Raw genomic sequence first — 19,151 nt, 5'->3', positions numbered from 1 at the left:
GAGAAGCATGCCTCATTGGAGCACACTGGTAGCATGTTTGATAGGGGATTTGTAGTCATGATGGAGTGTGTAAAAAGGGCTATACCAGTAAGTGTTCTGAAGTAACCAGTACTAGACAAAGGATTTGTTTAAAATGTCTAATGGTCAGCATGGTATGTAACAGTAGATGCCTAGGTTGTAGGGAAGAATGGGAGATGTCTTTAGATCAATGGTCAAATAACTGTGGTCATTTAGTGATGTGATTGAAAGTGAAGTAGAAAATGATGACCAGAGCAGAGGGTAGGGACACCAAGACAATTGCTCTTTGTGAGGGTAATGATGACAAACACACACTTAGGAACTGTATATTTGGGGGTTAGTTGATACTGGCATCATCTCCACCCCTACCCCCACCATCAAATATAGTCCTGGGTGAGTTTTGTAGCCTATCAAGTTGACCCTTTTTGGACTGGCTCTGTAAGTGTAGGCCTTGTCAGTTTAAAGGTCAAGTAAGAAACCACACTGTATTGAGTTCCTATTTTAGCCTTAGGTAAGTAAGAATTAACTCTTAGCTCTACAAGTAGAGGAGGATGGGAGCCATTGAGAAGGCTGTGAGATGGTTTAAAAGTTGGGAAAAACAAGGCTTCCAGGCCAAGCAAAACTTGAACTCAGTGTGGAAAATGTTGAGCGATAAGTTATTATTGTTAATAATAAATGCATATTGGCCACAGCTGTTCTGTATTTCTTTTGATGACAAATGAAGAGGCCAAAGCTTAACGGAATGAGGAATAGATTGAAAAGATGATAGTGTAACTGATACTAAATACTGAGATAAGTCAGGGGTCAAGTGTGTCTCCTTCCAAGAATCTTTGAAATTATGACCAGTTGTGTGTATAGAAGAAACACATATTCTACATTTATTAAATGACTGAAAGGCTCTCAAACATAAAATGAGGAGGAGTCCTCTTAGTCATTTCAACCACTCATCAAAATTTGAGAGCCTGGGGAGATGATTTAGATGGTAAGGGCCTTCCATACAAACATGAGGACCTGCGTTCTAATCCACAGCACCCACATACAAGTTAGGGGAAATGTTAAGCCTCTGTAACCCGGTGCTGGGTGATGCTGAGACAAGTGGATCTCTGGCACTCCTGGGCTGGCCAGCCCAGCTGACTCAATGAACTCCAGGGAAAGACTTTTGTCTCAAAGCATAAGGTAAAGATTGATGGAGAAAGCTGCCCAACGTCAACTTCTGGTCTCTGAGTGCACATGTATGGGCAAGCATACTGGCACAGGTGTGCATGCATGCACACGTGCGTGTACACACACACACACACACACACACGTAACATAGACATAATACCATATGCGCGAATTTGTTTGGGGGACTTAGGCTTTTGTAAGACAGTTTTAATAGGTATTTCCTCTTTCACCACAACTGTATGTTCTAATTACTGTTTTACTCCCTCACAGTTGTGTTTATAGGTTTTCAGTCTATGTTTTTTGCTTAATTAGCACTCTCCTTGATGCCTCCAAACTTGTAATGGATCTTGTGTATCCTGTTCTCCATTGTAAATTCAGAACCCCACATCAGAGATTTAACATTTGGGGAATGAATGATGGATGTTAAGTTATGGGCTTAGAAGAATATTTTATGGAGATCGTGGAGACTACAATGTCACTAAAATGTATTTCCCAACCTTTGTTAGCTAAGTCTTACTGTGTTCAAAACCTGTGTTATTTGAATCAAGAAACTTCATCTCTAACCAACGTTCTTTTAAAATGCAAATGGTATCTACACAACAGCTTGAATATGAATGTTCATAACAGCTTTGAGATAGGAAAAAAATGTTCACGAGATGCTGAGTTTGATTAACAAAGTGTGGAATTCCTGCACATCATATTGCACACTGCAGTGTGGCTAAATCCTGAAAACACTGCTGTATAAAGCCGTCCAGTCATGGAGGACCACGCCCAGAGAAGGCAAATCCATAGAGACAGGAAGTGAATCAGGTTTTACCGATGGTTGCATGAGTGGAGTGGGAGGAGGAGTAACTGCTAGTGGGGATGGGGGTTTCACTGTGGTGTGATAAATGCATTCTAAAGTAGACGGCCAGCATGGCATGGTCTTGGGGTCAGACTAAAAACATTGGGCTGTGGGCTGTAAATGGCCTCACTCTTGAGGCACCTGATAAGTATCAAGCAAGAAAAAGAACACAAAGAATATGGAGTCCAAGCACAACAAAAGTATTCCTGCTGAGGATGGAGGAAATGGCTCAGTGGTTCAGAGCAGTTGCTGCTCTTGGTGACTGATGACTGCTTATAGCTCCAGTTCCAGAGAATCAGATGCCCTCTTCTGGCCTCAGCAGGCACTGCACTCACATACCAATGCTACACAGGGACAGATACAAACACATCATTTAAAAAGTAATGAAATCTTTTTAAAAAATCCTACTTGCCAGTTTTTCCTTTGACTAATGGTACTTTAGACAAACACACGTTCTATAAAGGGAGCCTCTTAGAGTGTTACTCTTTCTCTTTAGACTGGGTGCACAGCTTCTCTTACTCTAGGGTCCTGGGTGCGTGTTTCTGAGTCTCGCCTTTAGAACATGAGCCTGAGAACTGTGAGAGCGGACCCAGTCACTGCTGTGTCTGGCTGACTTATTCCAGACTTGACTCATGCTAGGAGGACCATTAGGATGTATACCGAGCTATTTATATTTCGATAAGAATGTTCAGGGGATTTTGTTTTCATAAAGGATACATACTATCTATTATGAGCTTATCAGAGATGCTTGTTTTAAAAAAAGAGGCTTTAAATTTTAAAACTTTGAATTTAATGTTAAAAATACTTATATTAATTTTTTTCAGTGAGGATGAAGATCACACAGTGGAGACAAGAGGATTCTTGTAAAAGGTCACATTCAGCAGAGTGAGAAGGCAGGCAGCCTACACAATGGGAGCGTATTTCCAAATCACTTATCTCTAAAGGGAACGGTGTTTCAAATGTATACAGAACTGAATATTCCGCAATAACAAATTAAAAACCCCAACTGGAAATTGGTAAAAGGCCAATAGACAGAGAATAGACTTTTTTCTATCAAAAATATTCAAGCAGTCACTAAGCACATAAAAGCCTGACACCACCCCAGTGGTGGAGACATCACACTAGGAGGAGAAATGAGAAACGAGAGTATTGCTGATTCTTGTGGGGGACTGCAAAGCTGGAGGAAGGTCATACACTGCAGCTGCAATGGAAAATACAGTGGTAACTCCTGGTGCGTACTCAAAAGCAGTCAACCCGAGACTTGAAATGCTGTCTATACACATAGCCCAACCAATCGCAATAGCCACCAGGCAGAAGCAACCCAAGCATGAACTAGTAAATGAAGGAACAAAATGTGATATATCCGTACAGTAGCATATTAGCCATCTTTCAATAAGGAAGGTGATTTTGACATGTGGTACAAGATGAAGGACCCTTGAAGACATTGTGCCAGGTGAAATAAGCTGGATGCAGGTTGCCAGGGTCAGAGGGAGCAGGGATGGGAGAGTCGTGGACACTGTATTTAGGTTTGGCGGGATGAGAAGTTCTTGAGGAGAAGGTGGTGGTGTTTGTTCATCCGAGTGAAGGTGGTAAGGTCATGGAATTGTGCACTTAGAAATGGTTAAATTGGTCAGTTTTATGTGACATATTTAATTTTCGGTTTTGAAAAGGTTCATTTATTTTTGTGCGTGTACAGAGGTCAGGGGGCACTTGGTATCCTCTCCTTCCATTCCCAGTGTTCCTATGAGGCAGGGTCTCTCCGTGAACCTGGGGCTCCAGTTTTCTCAGGTGTTGTGGAAGCCCACCAGCGCCAGTTAATTACGTAACCAGCCCCTGTGGGCCTTAATTTCCTTTCCTGATGACACCAATCAGAGTGGTTACAATTTAACGTGAGAATGCACGTAGAGGTTTGTGAAGTAACTTAATTTGGCACACTGAGAAAGTCTAGCATCATAGTTGCTCCCACATCTCATGAGACTCTTGGTGTTTTCTGTGGTTAAGTTGCATTTAGAAGTCTTGATCTGAGAGATGACTTTCAGCACATACAACTTCAGTACCCCTTATAAGCCAAAATTGAAGTCTGTAACCCCATTTTCCTCAAATTCTGTCTTCTTTCACAAATTCTGTATTCTATTACTTATCAGAATGTGTTCATTGGTTAGAGCTGTGGTTCTCAACCCTCGGGTTGAGACCCCTTTCGGAGTCAAATGACCTTTCACAGGGCCACCTAAGACCATTAGAAAATAAGGATATTTACATTATGATTCATAACAATAACAAAATTACAGTTATGAAGTAGCAGCAAAAATAATTTTGTGATTGGGTGTCGCCACAACATGAGGAACTGAATTAAAGGGTGGTAAGGCTGGGAAGGTTTGGAACTACTGACTTAGAGATTAGTCATAGATACACCTAATTCCAAGGAGTGCTGTGAGGCCAGGAGAGGCTGTGTGGTGCTATTCTGGAGAAAAGATATATCTGCATAAATCTGGGATCAGGGAGGGGACCGCTGGAGTCCTTTTCTTAGGGACTGTGAATCTGATGCTGTCATGGTTTCTATGCTGCTGGTTGGCACTGCTAAAGCTCCCTTTCCTCTCTGTCTCTTACCTTCAACTCTTCTTCCCTCCCAAATGCCACTGTAGCATCCATTGCAGACAAGACTCCCCCAACCCAAGCACAGGGAATCGTGATGCTTACTACCAAGGGGATCGTGTGTGTGTGTGTGTGTGTGTGTGCGTGTGTGTGTGTGTGTGTGTGTGTGTGTGATGAGCACATACTCACGTGCTGTTGTTTGATCAATTTTTGTTTCATTGCACTGAACCGCCTAAAAAGGAAAATGTATACACAGCATGGAGCCAACAATGTCACTTTTAGTGGGATTTGGTGGTTTCCTTCTCATAAGGGATGACTGAGTCCAGCTGGAAATTATTTTCAGGTGAACAGAAATGTTTTGGTGTTTGATGGAATTTTCTAGTGAATCAGAATATTCTTTGTGTGGAGGGGTAGTGTGGGAGGAGGGAGGTGTGTGTGTGTGTGTGAGTGTGTGTGTGTGTGTGTGATGTATAGTGTGGCAGTAACTCTGTGCTTCCAGTCCTAAGACAGAACTGCTTTGATTGCTTCATTCTTTCTTTTCTTTCCTCCTCAGGAATATTGAATCATACTCAATAAGCTGTCAAGTCCGTGGGGATTTAAGCTCTGCTTATCCCTATCTGAGTCCTGTCAAAACAGTCATCACTATAGAAAAGGAAAACCAAGAAATGCATTCTCCCAGGATGAAGTAGGACTCGGTGCCCCAGCTTGCTAGGGAATTTTTCTAAAAATGTCTTCTGAGAACATTCCCCAGGTGTCTGTAATAGGATTCCCTTTCCCGTGCCTCTGCATGTCAGCAAGATCTGTGTAGGCTAGTGTCTAGAATCCAAAAATCCAAGATTTAAAATGCTCCTAAATCTGAAACTTTTTGCGTACTTGACATGACACCACACGTGGAGAATTCCACACCTCATCTCACAGTGAGTCATAGTTTAAATGAAAGTCAAATCAAATGAAAGAATTACCTGCAGGTTTCCTATATAAGGTATATATGAAGCTAACTAGATTTCATGTTCCAGCTTGGGTTCTTGTCCAAAGAAGTCTCATGTGTATGTCAATATTTTTAAAAATCCAAAACATTTCTGTGGCCAGGAATTTCAGAAAAGGGTACTCAGCCTGCACTAAGCCCAATCTTGGTGTGGCTGTCCAGGTCATTGGAGAACTGTCCTGCTAACACAGTTCATTCTAGCGCATGCAACAAAAGATGACTCCATAAGCTTTTTTCAGCTAAACCAGACGTGCTGTTCAGCTCTGTCTGGAACTGAGATCTCCTGCTCTCCTTCCAATGAAGTCATAATGCTTAATTGCTTTCCCTTCTATGTAAGTACAGCTAATGTCCTTCTGCGTTCAAGGGATGGTGGATCCAGCACCCACCGAGGATCTCAAGATCTGTGACACACAAGTCCCTTATATATGATGGCACAGGATTTTCCAGCCAGCTGCTTTTGTACCTCCTTCTGCACACTCTCTGGATGGCCGAGGAAACTCATCCAATGCAGATGCTGTCAGCGATTGCTATATGGGAGTGTTCAGAAAATATATAGGAATACAGTCTGTTGTACAGTCACTCTTCTTTTCTTTCCAAGTATCTTCCATCTGTGGATGATTGTCTGTGGGTACAGAGGACTCAACCATATGCATAACATTTCTCTGAGCAAGCTCTCTGGGAAAGCAGGCTGCTTGTACACCCACTTACAAAGTTATGTTTTTACCTCGGGTCTCAGTTCTTTACAAACTCAGCTCTGATTAATAGTTTCTTTGGCTAGCTTCCCCCCAAATGGCATATGCCTATCGAGCAGATAGATGTATGCACGCTGGTGTGAATTATGTGCACTTACTCTGTGCTCTGGTTCTTGAATCTTCAAATTATTCTATATCGACTCACACAAACACAGTTCTTAATGACCGCATTGGTTATCAATATGCAGTGATTATTTTCCCCCATTCCCACCTTTCGTAACCTGCGACTCCTGTATTCTGTCGTTATTCTTGGAAAGGCAAGGTGCTTGATGTGTGATGCTCTGTTTATGTGTCTCGATGGGGCTTTCCCTTAGTTCTTCTGAGCTTAGGGTAAAAGTAGAATTGATTGAATGTTTAAAGATTTTTGCCAGGACAATTACATCAGTGTAGATATATGCATGGCATATGATGTTAGCTCATTATTGCCTACCTAGAGCTGTCAAAATTTTAGCTTTTTTTTTTTTTTAGATTTATTTTATGTGTGTGAACGTTTCACCTGCCTGTGTGTATGTGTATGAGTGGTACCCACAGAAGCCAGAAGAGGGCACTGGTTCTCCTGGAACTGGGTTAACTTGTGGTTATCAGCCACATATAGATGCTGGGAATCCAGCCCAGGTCTTCTACGAGAGCAGCTGGTGCTCTTAACTGATGAGCTATCTCTCTAGCCCCACATTTTAGGCTTTTCTCACTTAATGAAGGAAGAAAAGTCATGTTTTTTTCATGACTTTGTGTATGTGTGAAGTTTCAGTTTGTGTCCTTGCTCATTTTTAATTGGATGACAAAACAATTTCATATGCTGAAGAATTAATTTTCTACATACCTGATTTGACTATGTCTTCAGTTTTTCTCCACTTTGCTTATAGAGACTATTTTCTAAAGAAATTTTTAAAAAAATGGTTAAATTTTGAAATCTTTCCTCTTTTTTCCCTTGGAATTACTCTTTTATAAAATTCCATTTATAAAAATTCCCCATTCCATGCTGGACGGTGGTGCCACATGCCTTTAATTCCAGCACTTGGGAGGCAGAGGCAGATGCAGGTAGATCTCAGTAAGTTCGAGGCCAGCTTGGTCACAGAGTGAGTTCTAGGGCAGCCAGGACTGTTACACAGAAAAATCCTGACTCCCAAAACAAAATAAAAATTCTCCATTCCAATGTGACATATTTGAAACTTTCCTTCTACTATAGTGATCAAGAGTCTTTGGCTGTAGTGTTTAATCCACTTGAAATTTATATTAAAGTAGTAAGGAATTTGATGGCGAAACCAGTCAATGGTATCATCACCACTGAATGAATAAATCATCTCTTCGTCACTGATGAAAGCCACACCCAGACAGCCACACCTTACAGGTCTATTTCTGACCTCTATGTACCTCTGTCCTATTTTTTCCTTCTCTAATTCCAACATGTTTGAGTTCCTGCAATTTTATTGTATTATTTGTTTTTATGAAATATTTTAATTAGAAAGTAATTACATTATTTACCTTCTTCCTTGTCCCTCCAATCCTTTATGTGTCCTTCTTTATCCCCTTCCAAATTGATGTCCTCTTTTGATTATTATTGGTGATGGTGGTGATGGTGGTGGTGGTGGTGGTGGTGGTAGTGGTGATGTGTGTGTGTGTGTGTCTGTGTGTGTGTGTGTGTGTCTGTGTGTGTGTCTGTGTTTGTAAATGATTAATGCAACCCCTAGAGACAGTTTAGTGTGATCTGTGTGTATGTGACTTCAGGACTGACCAGTTAGGGAGTTCTTCTCTGTAATTGACTAATGCAACCCCTAGAGGCAGTTTAGTGTGATCTGTGTGTATATGACTTCAGGACTGACCAGTTAGGGAGTTCTTCTCTGGGATAGATAGACTTATAGACAAGAGTTTCTGCCCTGTCCCAGCCCCACAGCCATTTAGTCCCAAATAAATACACAAAGCCTGTATTAATTACAATTGTTTGGTTGATGGCTCAGGCCTCTTATTGGCTAGTTCTGTATTAATTATTAACCCATTTCTGTTAAACTATGTATTGCTACAAGGCTATGGCTTACCAGTAATGCTCCAGCATGTTACTCCTTCAATGACTAAAAGACATCTCTCTTGAAACTCTCTCTTTCTGTGTTTCTCCTCCTCTGAATTCTCCAAGTCTGGTAGCCCAGTCTATACTTTCTGCCTGGCTATGTCCTGCGTGTCCATTGGTCAAAGCAGCTTTATTCATCAACTAATAAGAGAAACATATATTCACAGCATACAGAAGGACATCCCCCATCAGAGACTAATTCTCCCTTCCCAGTAATCATTAGTTGCCTATATTTCTTTGTCTAGGCCTGAGATACTGTAAGATTTCCCTTTTCAGCAGTAGCATGTATGCTCAGGTCATGTTTAGGCAGCTGTATTGTTGAAGTATCATGGATGAAGCGTCCCTGTCTTTTCTAGGAAGCACGATCTCACAGCAGACTTGTGGGCCCTCTGGCTCTTACACTCTTTCTGCCCCCTCTTCTGTGGTGTTCTGTGAGCCTCAGGTGCAGGAGTTCTGTTGTAGATGTGCCCACTGGGTTGGGGGCCACACAGTAACCCATTGATTGTATTGTGATCTTCTGAGGTTTTCTGTACTGTCTCTGCTGTAAAAAGGAGTGGGTTGGAGCTATGTATACCTGTGGACATAAGGATAAATTTTAGAATGGTATACTTTTCTAACCTTTGAGGATTTCATAGATTGGATTTTGATCACAGTCACCCCCTCAACTCCTCACAGATCCACTTCCCTCTTCCGCAACCATTTAGCTTCGTGTCCTCTTTTCCTTCTAAACCCATTCAGCCTGGTTTAGTAGCACTTCTGTCCTCTTGGATCTGTCCATCAGTTGGACTCTATTCCTCTTACCATGTGTCATATCCTTAAAGGAAACTGCTTGATACCAGTGTCGCTGTGATTTTAGCTGTGGATCAACTGGAGAGGAGCACCCTAGCTCTGCTCACTTCACTATCTGGGGCACTTTATGAGTGTACTTCTGTTTCCATTTTCTCCACAAACATCACAGCTATTGGCAATGATCACCAAAACAGCATCAACTCTTTCCATTATATTGAGTATGCACAAAACTAAAAATAAATATGATTTTAAAATACCCTAGAATGATATTTCAAATGTCTTCTCTAGAACTCTCACTTCTGTGGTAACATTCTATAAATAAGGCATTGCTGAGCCTTTCACACACATATTTGTAGGCAATCAACCAAAAAATGCCAGTATTTGCTTATGCTGTGTCTTGCAGTCCATGGCTCATTATGGAGTTTGGATTGCCCCTATCTGACTGATTAAAAAAAAAAATGGCTGAAGTCTGCTGGCAGTTAGAGACCTGCTCATTCTCTGAGTAATTCTTGCTAATCAGGAAGCTGAAGTTTGGGGGTAGATTCCAAGAGGCAATTCTGACCGTCTAGTTGGAGAATGTGGAAAATAAAACCTTCCTTTAGCTAATAGTAATAAACATGAAGGAATCTTTCTTGAGCTAGTTGGACATTTTTCAACAGAAGATGAGCTTTTAATAACAGAAATGTATCTTTTCATTTCACTCGGATCTGTACTTAAACAGGGTCTGAGGGCAGCCCTGCTGTGAAATCTCCTTATTTGTACATGTTAGACTGCAAAGGAAAGGCTTCACTGTTTATATGGAGAGAAAATAAATGAGACTCCTCTCCACCTTCCATATGTTTAATGGGAGCATTGTCTTAGCTTCTATTTTTAAACTGAGGATGAAGTCAGAGAGCTGGTACAATTCAGATCCAACTTATCTCAGGATGACCTCCAGTATCTCCCCAAGAGTCCATTATCAGCTATGGAGGTAGTGACTCCACCCTCAACTCATGGGGAAGCTTGCTTGTGTCTTTCATTAACAAACAGCATAAGTGCTTGCTTGTCTCTAATTCCAGCCAGAGTGGCATAATTACAAAAAGGTGCACACTGGGTACTGGAGAGATGGTCCAGTGGTTAAGAGTATTTGCTGCTCTCTCAGGGGATCTGATGTCCTCTTTTGGCCCCTGCAGATACCTGTAGTCATATAATATTCATTTGTACTCACATAACACATCCACATGCAGACACATGCATATACATAATTAAAATTCAATCTTTAGAAAGGTATATACCATACATTCTATTTTCTTAGTTCAAATATTTAAAAACATTTCAATCCAAGTAACTTGAGATAGCAAGTGTAGTGATCAGAACAATTAGTATTAAAGATAAATGTCTTTTTCCCATCCTACAATGCATGGCTATGAGGAGCAGTGGCAGATGGCACATGGGGGACAGCTGTAGATTTTGGCTTGTCTTTCCCTCAGCACAGAACGAGGAACTGACCACATCACAGCAATATGATAGCATTTGTCTGTGCAAAGTGCTCTTCACAAATAGGATGCAGGGCTAGCAAGCTTGCCATAGGGAACCTGTGCCAGGGTTTAAGGTAAAGACACAGGTAAATACCTCAAAGAAGAATGAAGAGATGGGGAAAAATACCAGAGGGACCACAAGCTAAATCAAATGTGCCCAAGATCTTTACTCAAACTTGATCGAGTTCAAAGTCATTCCTCTCTAGAGAGAGAGAGAGAGGATAAGGCTTTGTGTTGTCTAATTGTGTAAGCAAGGAATTGCCACTACACACAAAGAATATTCTAGGAACAATTTTCCCTTCCAGCATTTCTTATTTATTTAGATTCTTTGTGGAGAAACTCCAGCTGGGCGTGTTCTCTTCTGTGCACTTTTCCTTTTCCTCTGCCATCTTATTTACTTATATTGGTTGTCTGTAGCAGGGAGTTTCTTGTTCCGCCTGGTCCTGCAGCTGTTTAGCCCAAATAAACACACAGAGACTATATTAATTAGAAACTGCTTGGTCAATGGCTCAGGCTTCTTATTGACTAGCTCTCTCTTAATTATTAACCCATGTCTATTAATCTAAGTATTTCCATGTGGTCTTATCTTACCAGAGAAGCATCTGGACCTTTACTCCTTCCTTGGCTACATGGCATCTCCTTGGCTGCCTCTCTCTGCCTCCTCTCCCCAGCATTCTCCTTCTCTGGAAGCCTTGCCTGGCTACAGAGTTTTATTCATCAACCAATAAGAGAAGCATATATACAGAAAGATATCCCCCATCAATTGTCCACAGTATGCTGTTTAATGGTGATAAAATACATATAACCATCTTAACTATTTAGAGTTTATGTACACATTGCGTGTGTACATGTGGTGTGTGTGTGTGTGCATGAGAGAGAGACAGAGACAGAGAAACAGAGACACAGAAAGAGAGTACATACTTGCTAATGCCAGGTTAGAAATTGATGTTAGGATGTCCTCTTCTGTTACTTTCTACCTTATTTTTAAGACAAAGTTTCTCGTTGAACCCACACTTCACCATTTTTGCTTGACTGTTTGCCCAAAGAGCCCCAGATCTGCCTGTCTCTGACCCTGTCATTGAAGTTCCAGGTGCATGCCACCACACCTGGGTTTCTACTTGGGATTTGAGGCTCCGAACTCAGATCTTCCTGTGTGTACAGTAAGCACTTTACCTGCTGAGCCATCTCTCCAGCCTTAAAACACTGCAATACCGGAGTTCTGTGTCCATTTAACCCTATCCCCAAACCTGAAAACCAACATTTAATTTTTTACTAATTCCTTGTCTGACCACTTCAAACAGTGCATGTAAGTAAAGTAATATGGTATTGGATTTTGTATGTGTGACTGCTTATTTCACTTAGCGTAACGCCCTTAAGACTCATCCATTTTGTGAAACACGTCAGAATCTGTTCCCTTTTAAGGCACAATAATACTCCATGGTATGTTGTATTTGTTACTTTTGCATTACTGAATAAAATATGTGACAGAAATAAGATAAAGGAAGGATTTATTTTTGGCTCAGAGTGTTAAGTGGGTTAAGTCACTTGGCCCATGTGCTGGGACAGAACATCATGGTTGGAGTGCATATGGTGGAGAGCTCTTTATTTCACGATTGATCTGGAAGCAGAGGCCACAGTGGGAAGGGGCTGGGGTAGTTCTCCATCCGTGACCTTCCTCCTGCCACTAAGACCCACTTCTCAATCTTTCCACAACCACTCAAAATAGTGCAACAGCTGGGGAACCTAGTATTCAAAATATGAGCTCTTGGGGGGGCATTTCAGACGCAAGCCACATGGTACAGATCGTTTGTTTACTGATCTTTCAATGAGTGTTTGGACATCCTGTCTTTGTCCACAAGACAACAAACTTGAGAGAGTGTGACTAGCTGCAAAGTTGGCTCACGGAGGGGGAGGGCACGTGGTGGGAGTGTGAATGATTGCTTTAGAAATATATTGCAGTGATTGACAGCAAACCCCTACACCTCCTCACTTCAGTTTAGACAGGTGCAGAATCTGGAAACGAAGCCCAAGGACTAAGTTGGCAGTGACCCCCAGAGGGAAGGATGCCTGCTTACCCTGAACCCAAGCTATGGGCTCCTTTCCTCAAGCACAGGGTGTGATGCCCTCACCAGCCCTGCTAAGGGCTTTGCTAGAAAACACTCAGAGGTTGGAAAACCTAAAGGAGCCATTTAAACTTCCGACATCCCTTTTTCCTGCTGTACTTTTTCCTCTGCAGTACATTCTCAGGGCCAGGGGGTAGGGGCAACAAAACCTTGGTGCATCTGTTTTTACGAATATGCTGGTTCTGGCCACTCTTAGCTGTGAGTGTGTAGATAAGCATTTACTTGGGATTTTGCCATGGGGGGGGGAACGTAAGGCTTACATCATCACTTTTATTTTTTTAATTATTTTATTTTCATAGTTAGGGATTACTCTGTTGGCCCTAGAGAAGAGCATGAAAAAAAATATACTAAGATAAAGAAAGCTCAGAGTAGTAATTAAAGCAATATGCATACATTAGAAAATACAGCACTTTCCATGTCAGGCTTTTTTCATTTGTTAGGTTTTGGTTTTGGAAACAGGGTTTCCCTATGTAACAGTCCTGGAATTCACTTTGTAGATCAGACCGGGTTGGCCTTGAACTCACAGGGATCCATCTGCCTCTGCTTCCCACAGTGCTGGGATTAAATGAAAGGCATGTGTCACCACAGCCCAACCATTGTTTGTTTGTTTTTAAAGAAATGATTTGAGAAGTTCTTTTCCAGTTTTAGTGAAGTATATAATTTTTTTCCATTTTTTAAATTTAAATTAGAAATAAGCTTGTTTTACATGTCATTCCCTCTCCCTTTCCTCCTCCCCTGTCCCCCACCAACCCCCTATCTCATACCCTTATGCTCCCCAGGGAGGGTGAGGTCTTCCATGGAGGAATCTTCAAAGTCTGTTATATCCTTTGGAGCAGGGCCTAGGCCTCTCCCCCGTGTCCCTTGTGTCTAGGCTGAGAGAGCATCCCTTTATGTGGAGTGGGCTCCCAAAGTCCATTCGTGTACTAGGGATAAATACTGATCCACTACCAGAGCCCCCGTAGATTTCCCAGACCTCCAAACTGACATCCATATTCATGGGGTCTGGAACAGTCCTATGGTGGTTTCCCAGCTATCAGTCTGGGGTCCATGAGCTCCCCCTTGTTCAGGTCAGCTGTTTCTGTGGGTTTCACCAGCCTGGTCTTGACCCCTTTGCTCATCACTCCTCCCTCTTTGCAACTAGATTCCAGGAGTTCAGTGTTTAGCTGTGGGTGTCCGATTCTGTTTCTATCAGCTACTGGATGAAGGCTCTAGGATGGTATATAAGGTATTCATCAATCTCTTTATTGAGAAAGGGTATTTAAGGTAGCCTCTCCCCTATTGCTTAACTTGTTAATTGTTGTCATCCTTGTAGATCTCTGGACATTTCCCTAGTGCCAGATTTCTTTTTAAACCATTAATGGCTCCCTCTATTATGGTATCTCTTATCTTGCTTTCCTCTATCCTTCCCCTGACTCAACCTTCCTGCTCCCTCATGTCCTCCTCTCCCCGGGTCTTCTCCCCTTCTCTTTCTCCTAGCTTCCTCTTCCCTTCCTCCATGCTCCCAATTAACTCAGGAGTTCTTGTCCCTTTCCCCTTCTCCGGGGGACCATGTATGTCTTTCTTAGGGTCCTCCTTGTTTCCTAGCTTCTCTGGTGGTGTGGATTGTACATACCATGAGTGCATACCATGTTTTTGTGGGAGAATGCCAAAATTCTTTATTTGAAGAAATAGTACAAATTAAAGAACTCAAGCAGATGTTTTGGTGGGCTTACAGAAAAGGTAAGGGCAGCTCAACATGCATGTATTGCCTCAGTGACCAGTGATGTCACTGGTGGCTTCAGGGAGGTCAGCTTAGCTCTCACTGTGTCCCAGGGTGTGCTTGTCAAAGAGATATTCTGCCATGCCAGTTTCAGGGGCTCCCTTCCTGTGCAAGTTGGTGACATGGTCACCCAGTTCTCTGATGGATTTCACCTGCTCATTCAGGCAATGCGTCTCAATGAAGGCACACAAGTGGGGCTCATTTTTGTCAGTAGCCAGTTTGTGCAGTTCCAGTAGTGACTGATTCACACTCTTTTCCAAGTGCAGTGCACACGCCATTGCGTTCAGCCCGCTCTCCCAGTCACCACGGTCTGGTTTCTTGATATCCTGCAGGAAGATTCTCGACCTCCTCGCTAGTTATGCAGCTTCATCAGTTTCTCAGCATGCTCCCTCTCCTCATGAGGTTGGTGGAGAAAGTTTTTAGCAAAGTTCCTCAGAGCCACATCAATCTGGTCGAAGTAGCAAGACATAAACAGAGAGGCGTACAGTTCCAGGTTGATCTGGAGGTTGATGGCAGCCTCCGAGTTCTGGTGGTATTCTGGTGCACTTACTTGCGAGGGAGAAGGGTGGCGGCTGGCCCGGTGGCGGCAGGCCGCTGGCGACTCTGGAGCAGCGGAGCCACCAGGTTGCAAAGGGTTCTGTCCCAGAACCGCCGGCTGGGGTCGGAGGGGTCGAGCGCTGGGTTCCACTCAAGCACTGTTGAAGCAGGAAACCCCGCGACTCTGGTCAAGAACGGCTATCCATGTTTGTCTTTTTGTAACTGGGTTACCTCGCTCAGAATGGTTTCTTCTAGTTCCATCCATTTGCCTGCGAATTTCAAGATCCCATTGTTTTTTTGTTTTGTTTTTTCACTGAGTAGTACTCCAAAGTGTAAATGTACCACAGTTTCTCCAGCCATGATGAATAAACCTGTGTGCAGTACATTCTGGGTGTAAAGCATGAGATTTGATATGCGAATATAGAGTGAAATGATTGCCACAGCCAAGTTAATTAAAAAATCCTTCACTTCCACCACTCCCATGTTTTGCGTTTTGACCTGAATAAACACGATGGCATCCATATCCAAATGCCATTGAAAACCATTTCTTACCTTAAGAAAACTGCTAAAAACTACTGGAAAGTAATTATTGACCTGGTGATCTTACAAGGTCATTTACCTAAAAGGGCCACCAGGAAACTTGCTTCTAAAATACAAAGCACTCAGTTTATTTCGATATGCACACAACAGTCTCAACCTGTTTTACAACTGTGCATTCGAGGTGAACATTTTAGTTGATGATTAACTAGAAGTGAATATAAGAGCATCAGTGTAAGCCTAGCATATAATTAATTAGGAAATGAAATATATAATTCCATTAAAGCTTGCTTGACTTCACTCTGCTTTCAGAAGCAGCCTTGAGATGAAACACAATACATGCACTTAGCTAGGTGTCCATAGTCATGACTGGGAGATGTGGCCGTTTTTCACATAGCATATCTAGCATAGTGTAGCAAGCAGGCCCTTTCCTTGACTCCAGTATATAGCTACAGCAGACATTTTATTCCTTTAAGAAATCGTTTTAAAGCCGGGTGGTGGTGGTGCATGCCTTTAATCCCAGCACTCGGGAGGCAGGCAGGCGGATCTCTGTGAGTTCGAGGTCAGCCTGGTCTACAAGAGTGAGTTCCAGGACAGCCTCCAAAGCCACAGAGAAACCTTGTCTCAAAAAACAAAAACAAACAAACAAAAAAAAAACAAAAACAACAAAACAAAACAAAAAAAGAAATCGTTTTTAGTTTTTTGTTGTTTTGTTTGGTTTGGTGGACGTTTTATCTTTTATTTTTTTTTAACGGGACATTAGTGAGATGCGGAGACAAAGAATATACACTACACATGTTAGTAAATCATGTTTCCCGAAATCCTGTGGATAATGGAAACCAGAAATCCAAGTTCAGAGTGGATCTCAAAAAGAAGCAATTTTCCCGTTCATTCTCCAAGTGATGATTTCAGTAAAAAGCCATGCTGACTTGGGGGGGGGTAACTGTGGGGTCCCAGCAAAGAATGGCTGGTACTCTGAGCTAGTCACCAGTCATGTAGTATAGACCCCTGCATTCAGAAAGAGCTGAAAGCTATCAGCTGCTGCATTGATTGTGGTACATGCATAGTAACTAGTGATCCTGCTAACATAATGACCTTTATCTTTTGGAGGAAAAAATATGAAGGCCAGATGTAGCCAGCATGAAATACAACCTCCACCCCCAGCTGTCATCCCTCCTATCCCTGGGAAGATATTTGACTTGAGTAGAGGTGGAGGAATGAGCAAACCCCGGCATGTACTGAGTGCTAATCCTGCGCCACACCCTCATCCATTTCATGTCATTCAGAGAGCATCTTGGGGTAAACTACATGATGGCCTTTCCACTGTGCGGGTCAGAAGACCTCCAGGCTCAGTCAGGCTAAGTTATTTGGCAGATAGTACTTTTACAACAATGGTGTGTTTCCAAGCCAGTGCCCTTTGCAAAATTGGCTTGTTCCTGGTCACCTTGATACCCACAAAGCCATACAGAGGAAAGAGGTCTTAGGGTGTGCTCATTTATGGTGAGACATGGTGAACATTGGGATGTGTGTGTGCCAACAGTGAACAGCCAGTGAGGAAAACTAGTCCCGTGATGGGAGCCTATGAAGAGAGCATCGTGGAGGAGCAAGGTACAGAGTAGCTTAGCTTCCTGAAAGGATTCTCCTGAGTGGAAGTGCTGTGGTTCCATTTGCAGCCCTGGTCTTCACGAGAGATATTCAAACTTGAATGGAATCTTATCCAGTTCCAGGACAGCCAGGGCTGTTACACAATGAAACCCTGTTTTGAAAAACAAAACGAAACAACAACAACAACAAAAAGACAAAACAAACAACCAAACCAAAGAAAGAAGAAGAAAAGATAATACTTTTTTGTTTGTTTGTTTTTTTGTTTTTTCAAGACAGGGTTTCTCGGTATTGTTTTGGAGGCTGTCCTGGAACTCACTCTGTAGACCAGGCTGGCCTCGAACTCACAGAGATCTGCCTGCCTCTGCCTCCCGAGTGCTGGGATTAAAGGCGTGGGCCACTAATGGCTAACATAAAAGATAATACTTTTAATATAGCTCATCACCCAGAGCTTCTAAAACTAAAAGTAATACATTTATATGACCCAGATGACCTGGCTGCTGAGCACTGACAACTGCAGTGAGGGACAGTACCTGTCTGTGTCATGTAATTCCGTGTGTGTATATGTGTGTGTGTGTGTGTGTGTGTGTGTGTGTGTGTGAGAGAGAGAGAGAGAGAGAGAGAGAGAGAGAGAGAGAGAGAGAGAGAGAGAGAGAGAGAGAGGGATTTACCGTGAACTAACCAAGAGGGTAGGTTGCTGTAGTTTTTATTGTAACTTTTAATGCTCTCCCCACTTCAACAATATTATAGGAGTTCTATCTTTTCTATTTTGAGTCTTTAAAAAACTCTTGTGGTATTTATCTTTTGGGGTTGGGGAAGGGGAAATATGTCTTCATGATTAGTTCGAAATCCCTAAACCAAAATGATTATATAAAACTATTCTTTTAAAGAAGACATCTCTAGAAGGACACAATAAACTTATTCACTTGTCAGCAGTTGACTTTGAAGTAGAATGTATTTCCCCTGTAGTCTGGAACCTTGCAAATTGTTCTTGGTAGCATGAGATTGAGAGACAGAAACAAAGACATTTGCATTGAACAGACTGGCACCAGTGACCCGCTTCCTGCCTGAATGAGGTGCATGCGAAGCAGGTAAGCTGAGAAGTGGAGTTATGAGTGGTGGGGGTAGGGGAGAGGACAGAACTATCTTGATCCTGAGGGTTATCTTCATGGTTGATCATACTTTATGGGTCATTGCATCTTAACATTCAATTTTGGGAAGAGTGACTTATACAGCTCATAAATTGATTTTTGTCATCTAACACTTAAAAAATTCCCATTAGGTTTCCTTCTTTCTCCCTAACTGTATCTTCTTCTTTGCTCTGGGCTTCTTTTCATTTCCAGAGATACTGCTGGTCTTTGTGACCATACCCTTCCCAGTCAGTCTAAAGGAGTGCAAGCACGTCTTCACAGACTGCTCCACAGTGTGAGGGTGTGGTGGTGTGTGGAGTGGGCAGTCTGATCCTCTCATTCACTGTAGAGTGAGGAAGTTCAGAACTGGAGAGCCAGGGAGAGCAGACCTGTGATCTCCCTCTGGGGCTATAGGAAAACTCAAGACAATGAAGTTAGATATAGTTGCATTTTGCTAGTTGTTTCTGTTGGAGACTCCTCTTCCTGTCTCTTGTAAGAGACAGTATCACTACACTTAGTAACAGTGGCATCTTTTTATCCAGGGCGCTGTGCCATTTTACATTTTCACATTTTTGTATGGCCCTGGGGTGGTCTACCCTGGAATCTCCCATATCCCGCTGAGTTATTCAGTCCAGATGGATCTTGGGCTTTCAACTGTAGAGTCTACAGGTGTAGTGTACAGGCTGCTGAGGTATCTGGAGCAAAGAGACTCCTAATCCTCATGACTTCACTCTCCACAG

The 19,151-nt window shown here is 42.4% G+C and overlaps 2 protein-coding genes across 18 annotated transcripts in view; one reads left to right on the top strand and one right to left on the bottom strand.

Annotated features, from left to right (window-relative positions):
- Window positions 1–19,151, top strand: part of Kiaa1217 (KIAA1217 ortholog) — an 806,709-nt gene that overhangs the window by 617,614 nt on the left and 169,944 nt on the right. The window lies entirely within an intron of this gene.
- LOC121143720 (ferritin heavy chain-like) lies at window positions 14,632–15,664 on the bottom strand. The gene is given in 3 exon segments (XM_040756184.1): window positions 14,632–14,946; window positions 14,949–15,292; window positions 15,514–15,664. Coding segments are annotated over 3 exon segments (804 nt in total). The 3' UTR covers window positions 14,632–14,637.

This window comes from Mesocricetus auratus, unplaced genomic scaffold (genome assembly GCF_017639785.1).
Source record: "Mesocricetus auratus isolate SY011 unplaced genomic scaffold, BCM_Maur_2.0 Super-Scaffold_100013, whole genome shotgun sequence".
Classification (NCBI taxonomy): Eukaryota; Metazoa; Chordata; class Mammalia; order Rodentia; family Cricetidae; genus Mesocricetus; species Mesocricetus auratus.
This window is presented reverse-complemented; position numbering and strand designations above follow the sequence as displayed.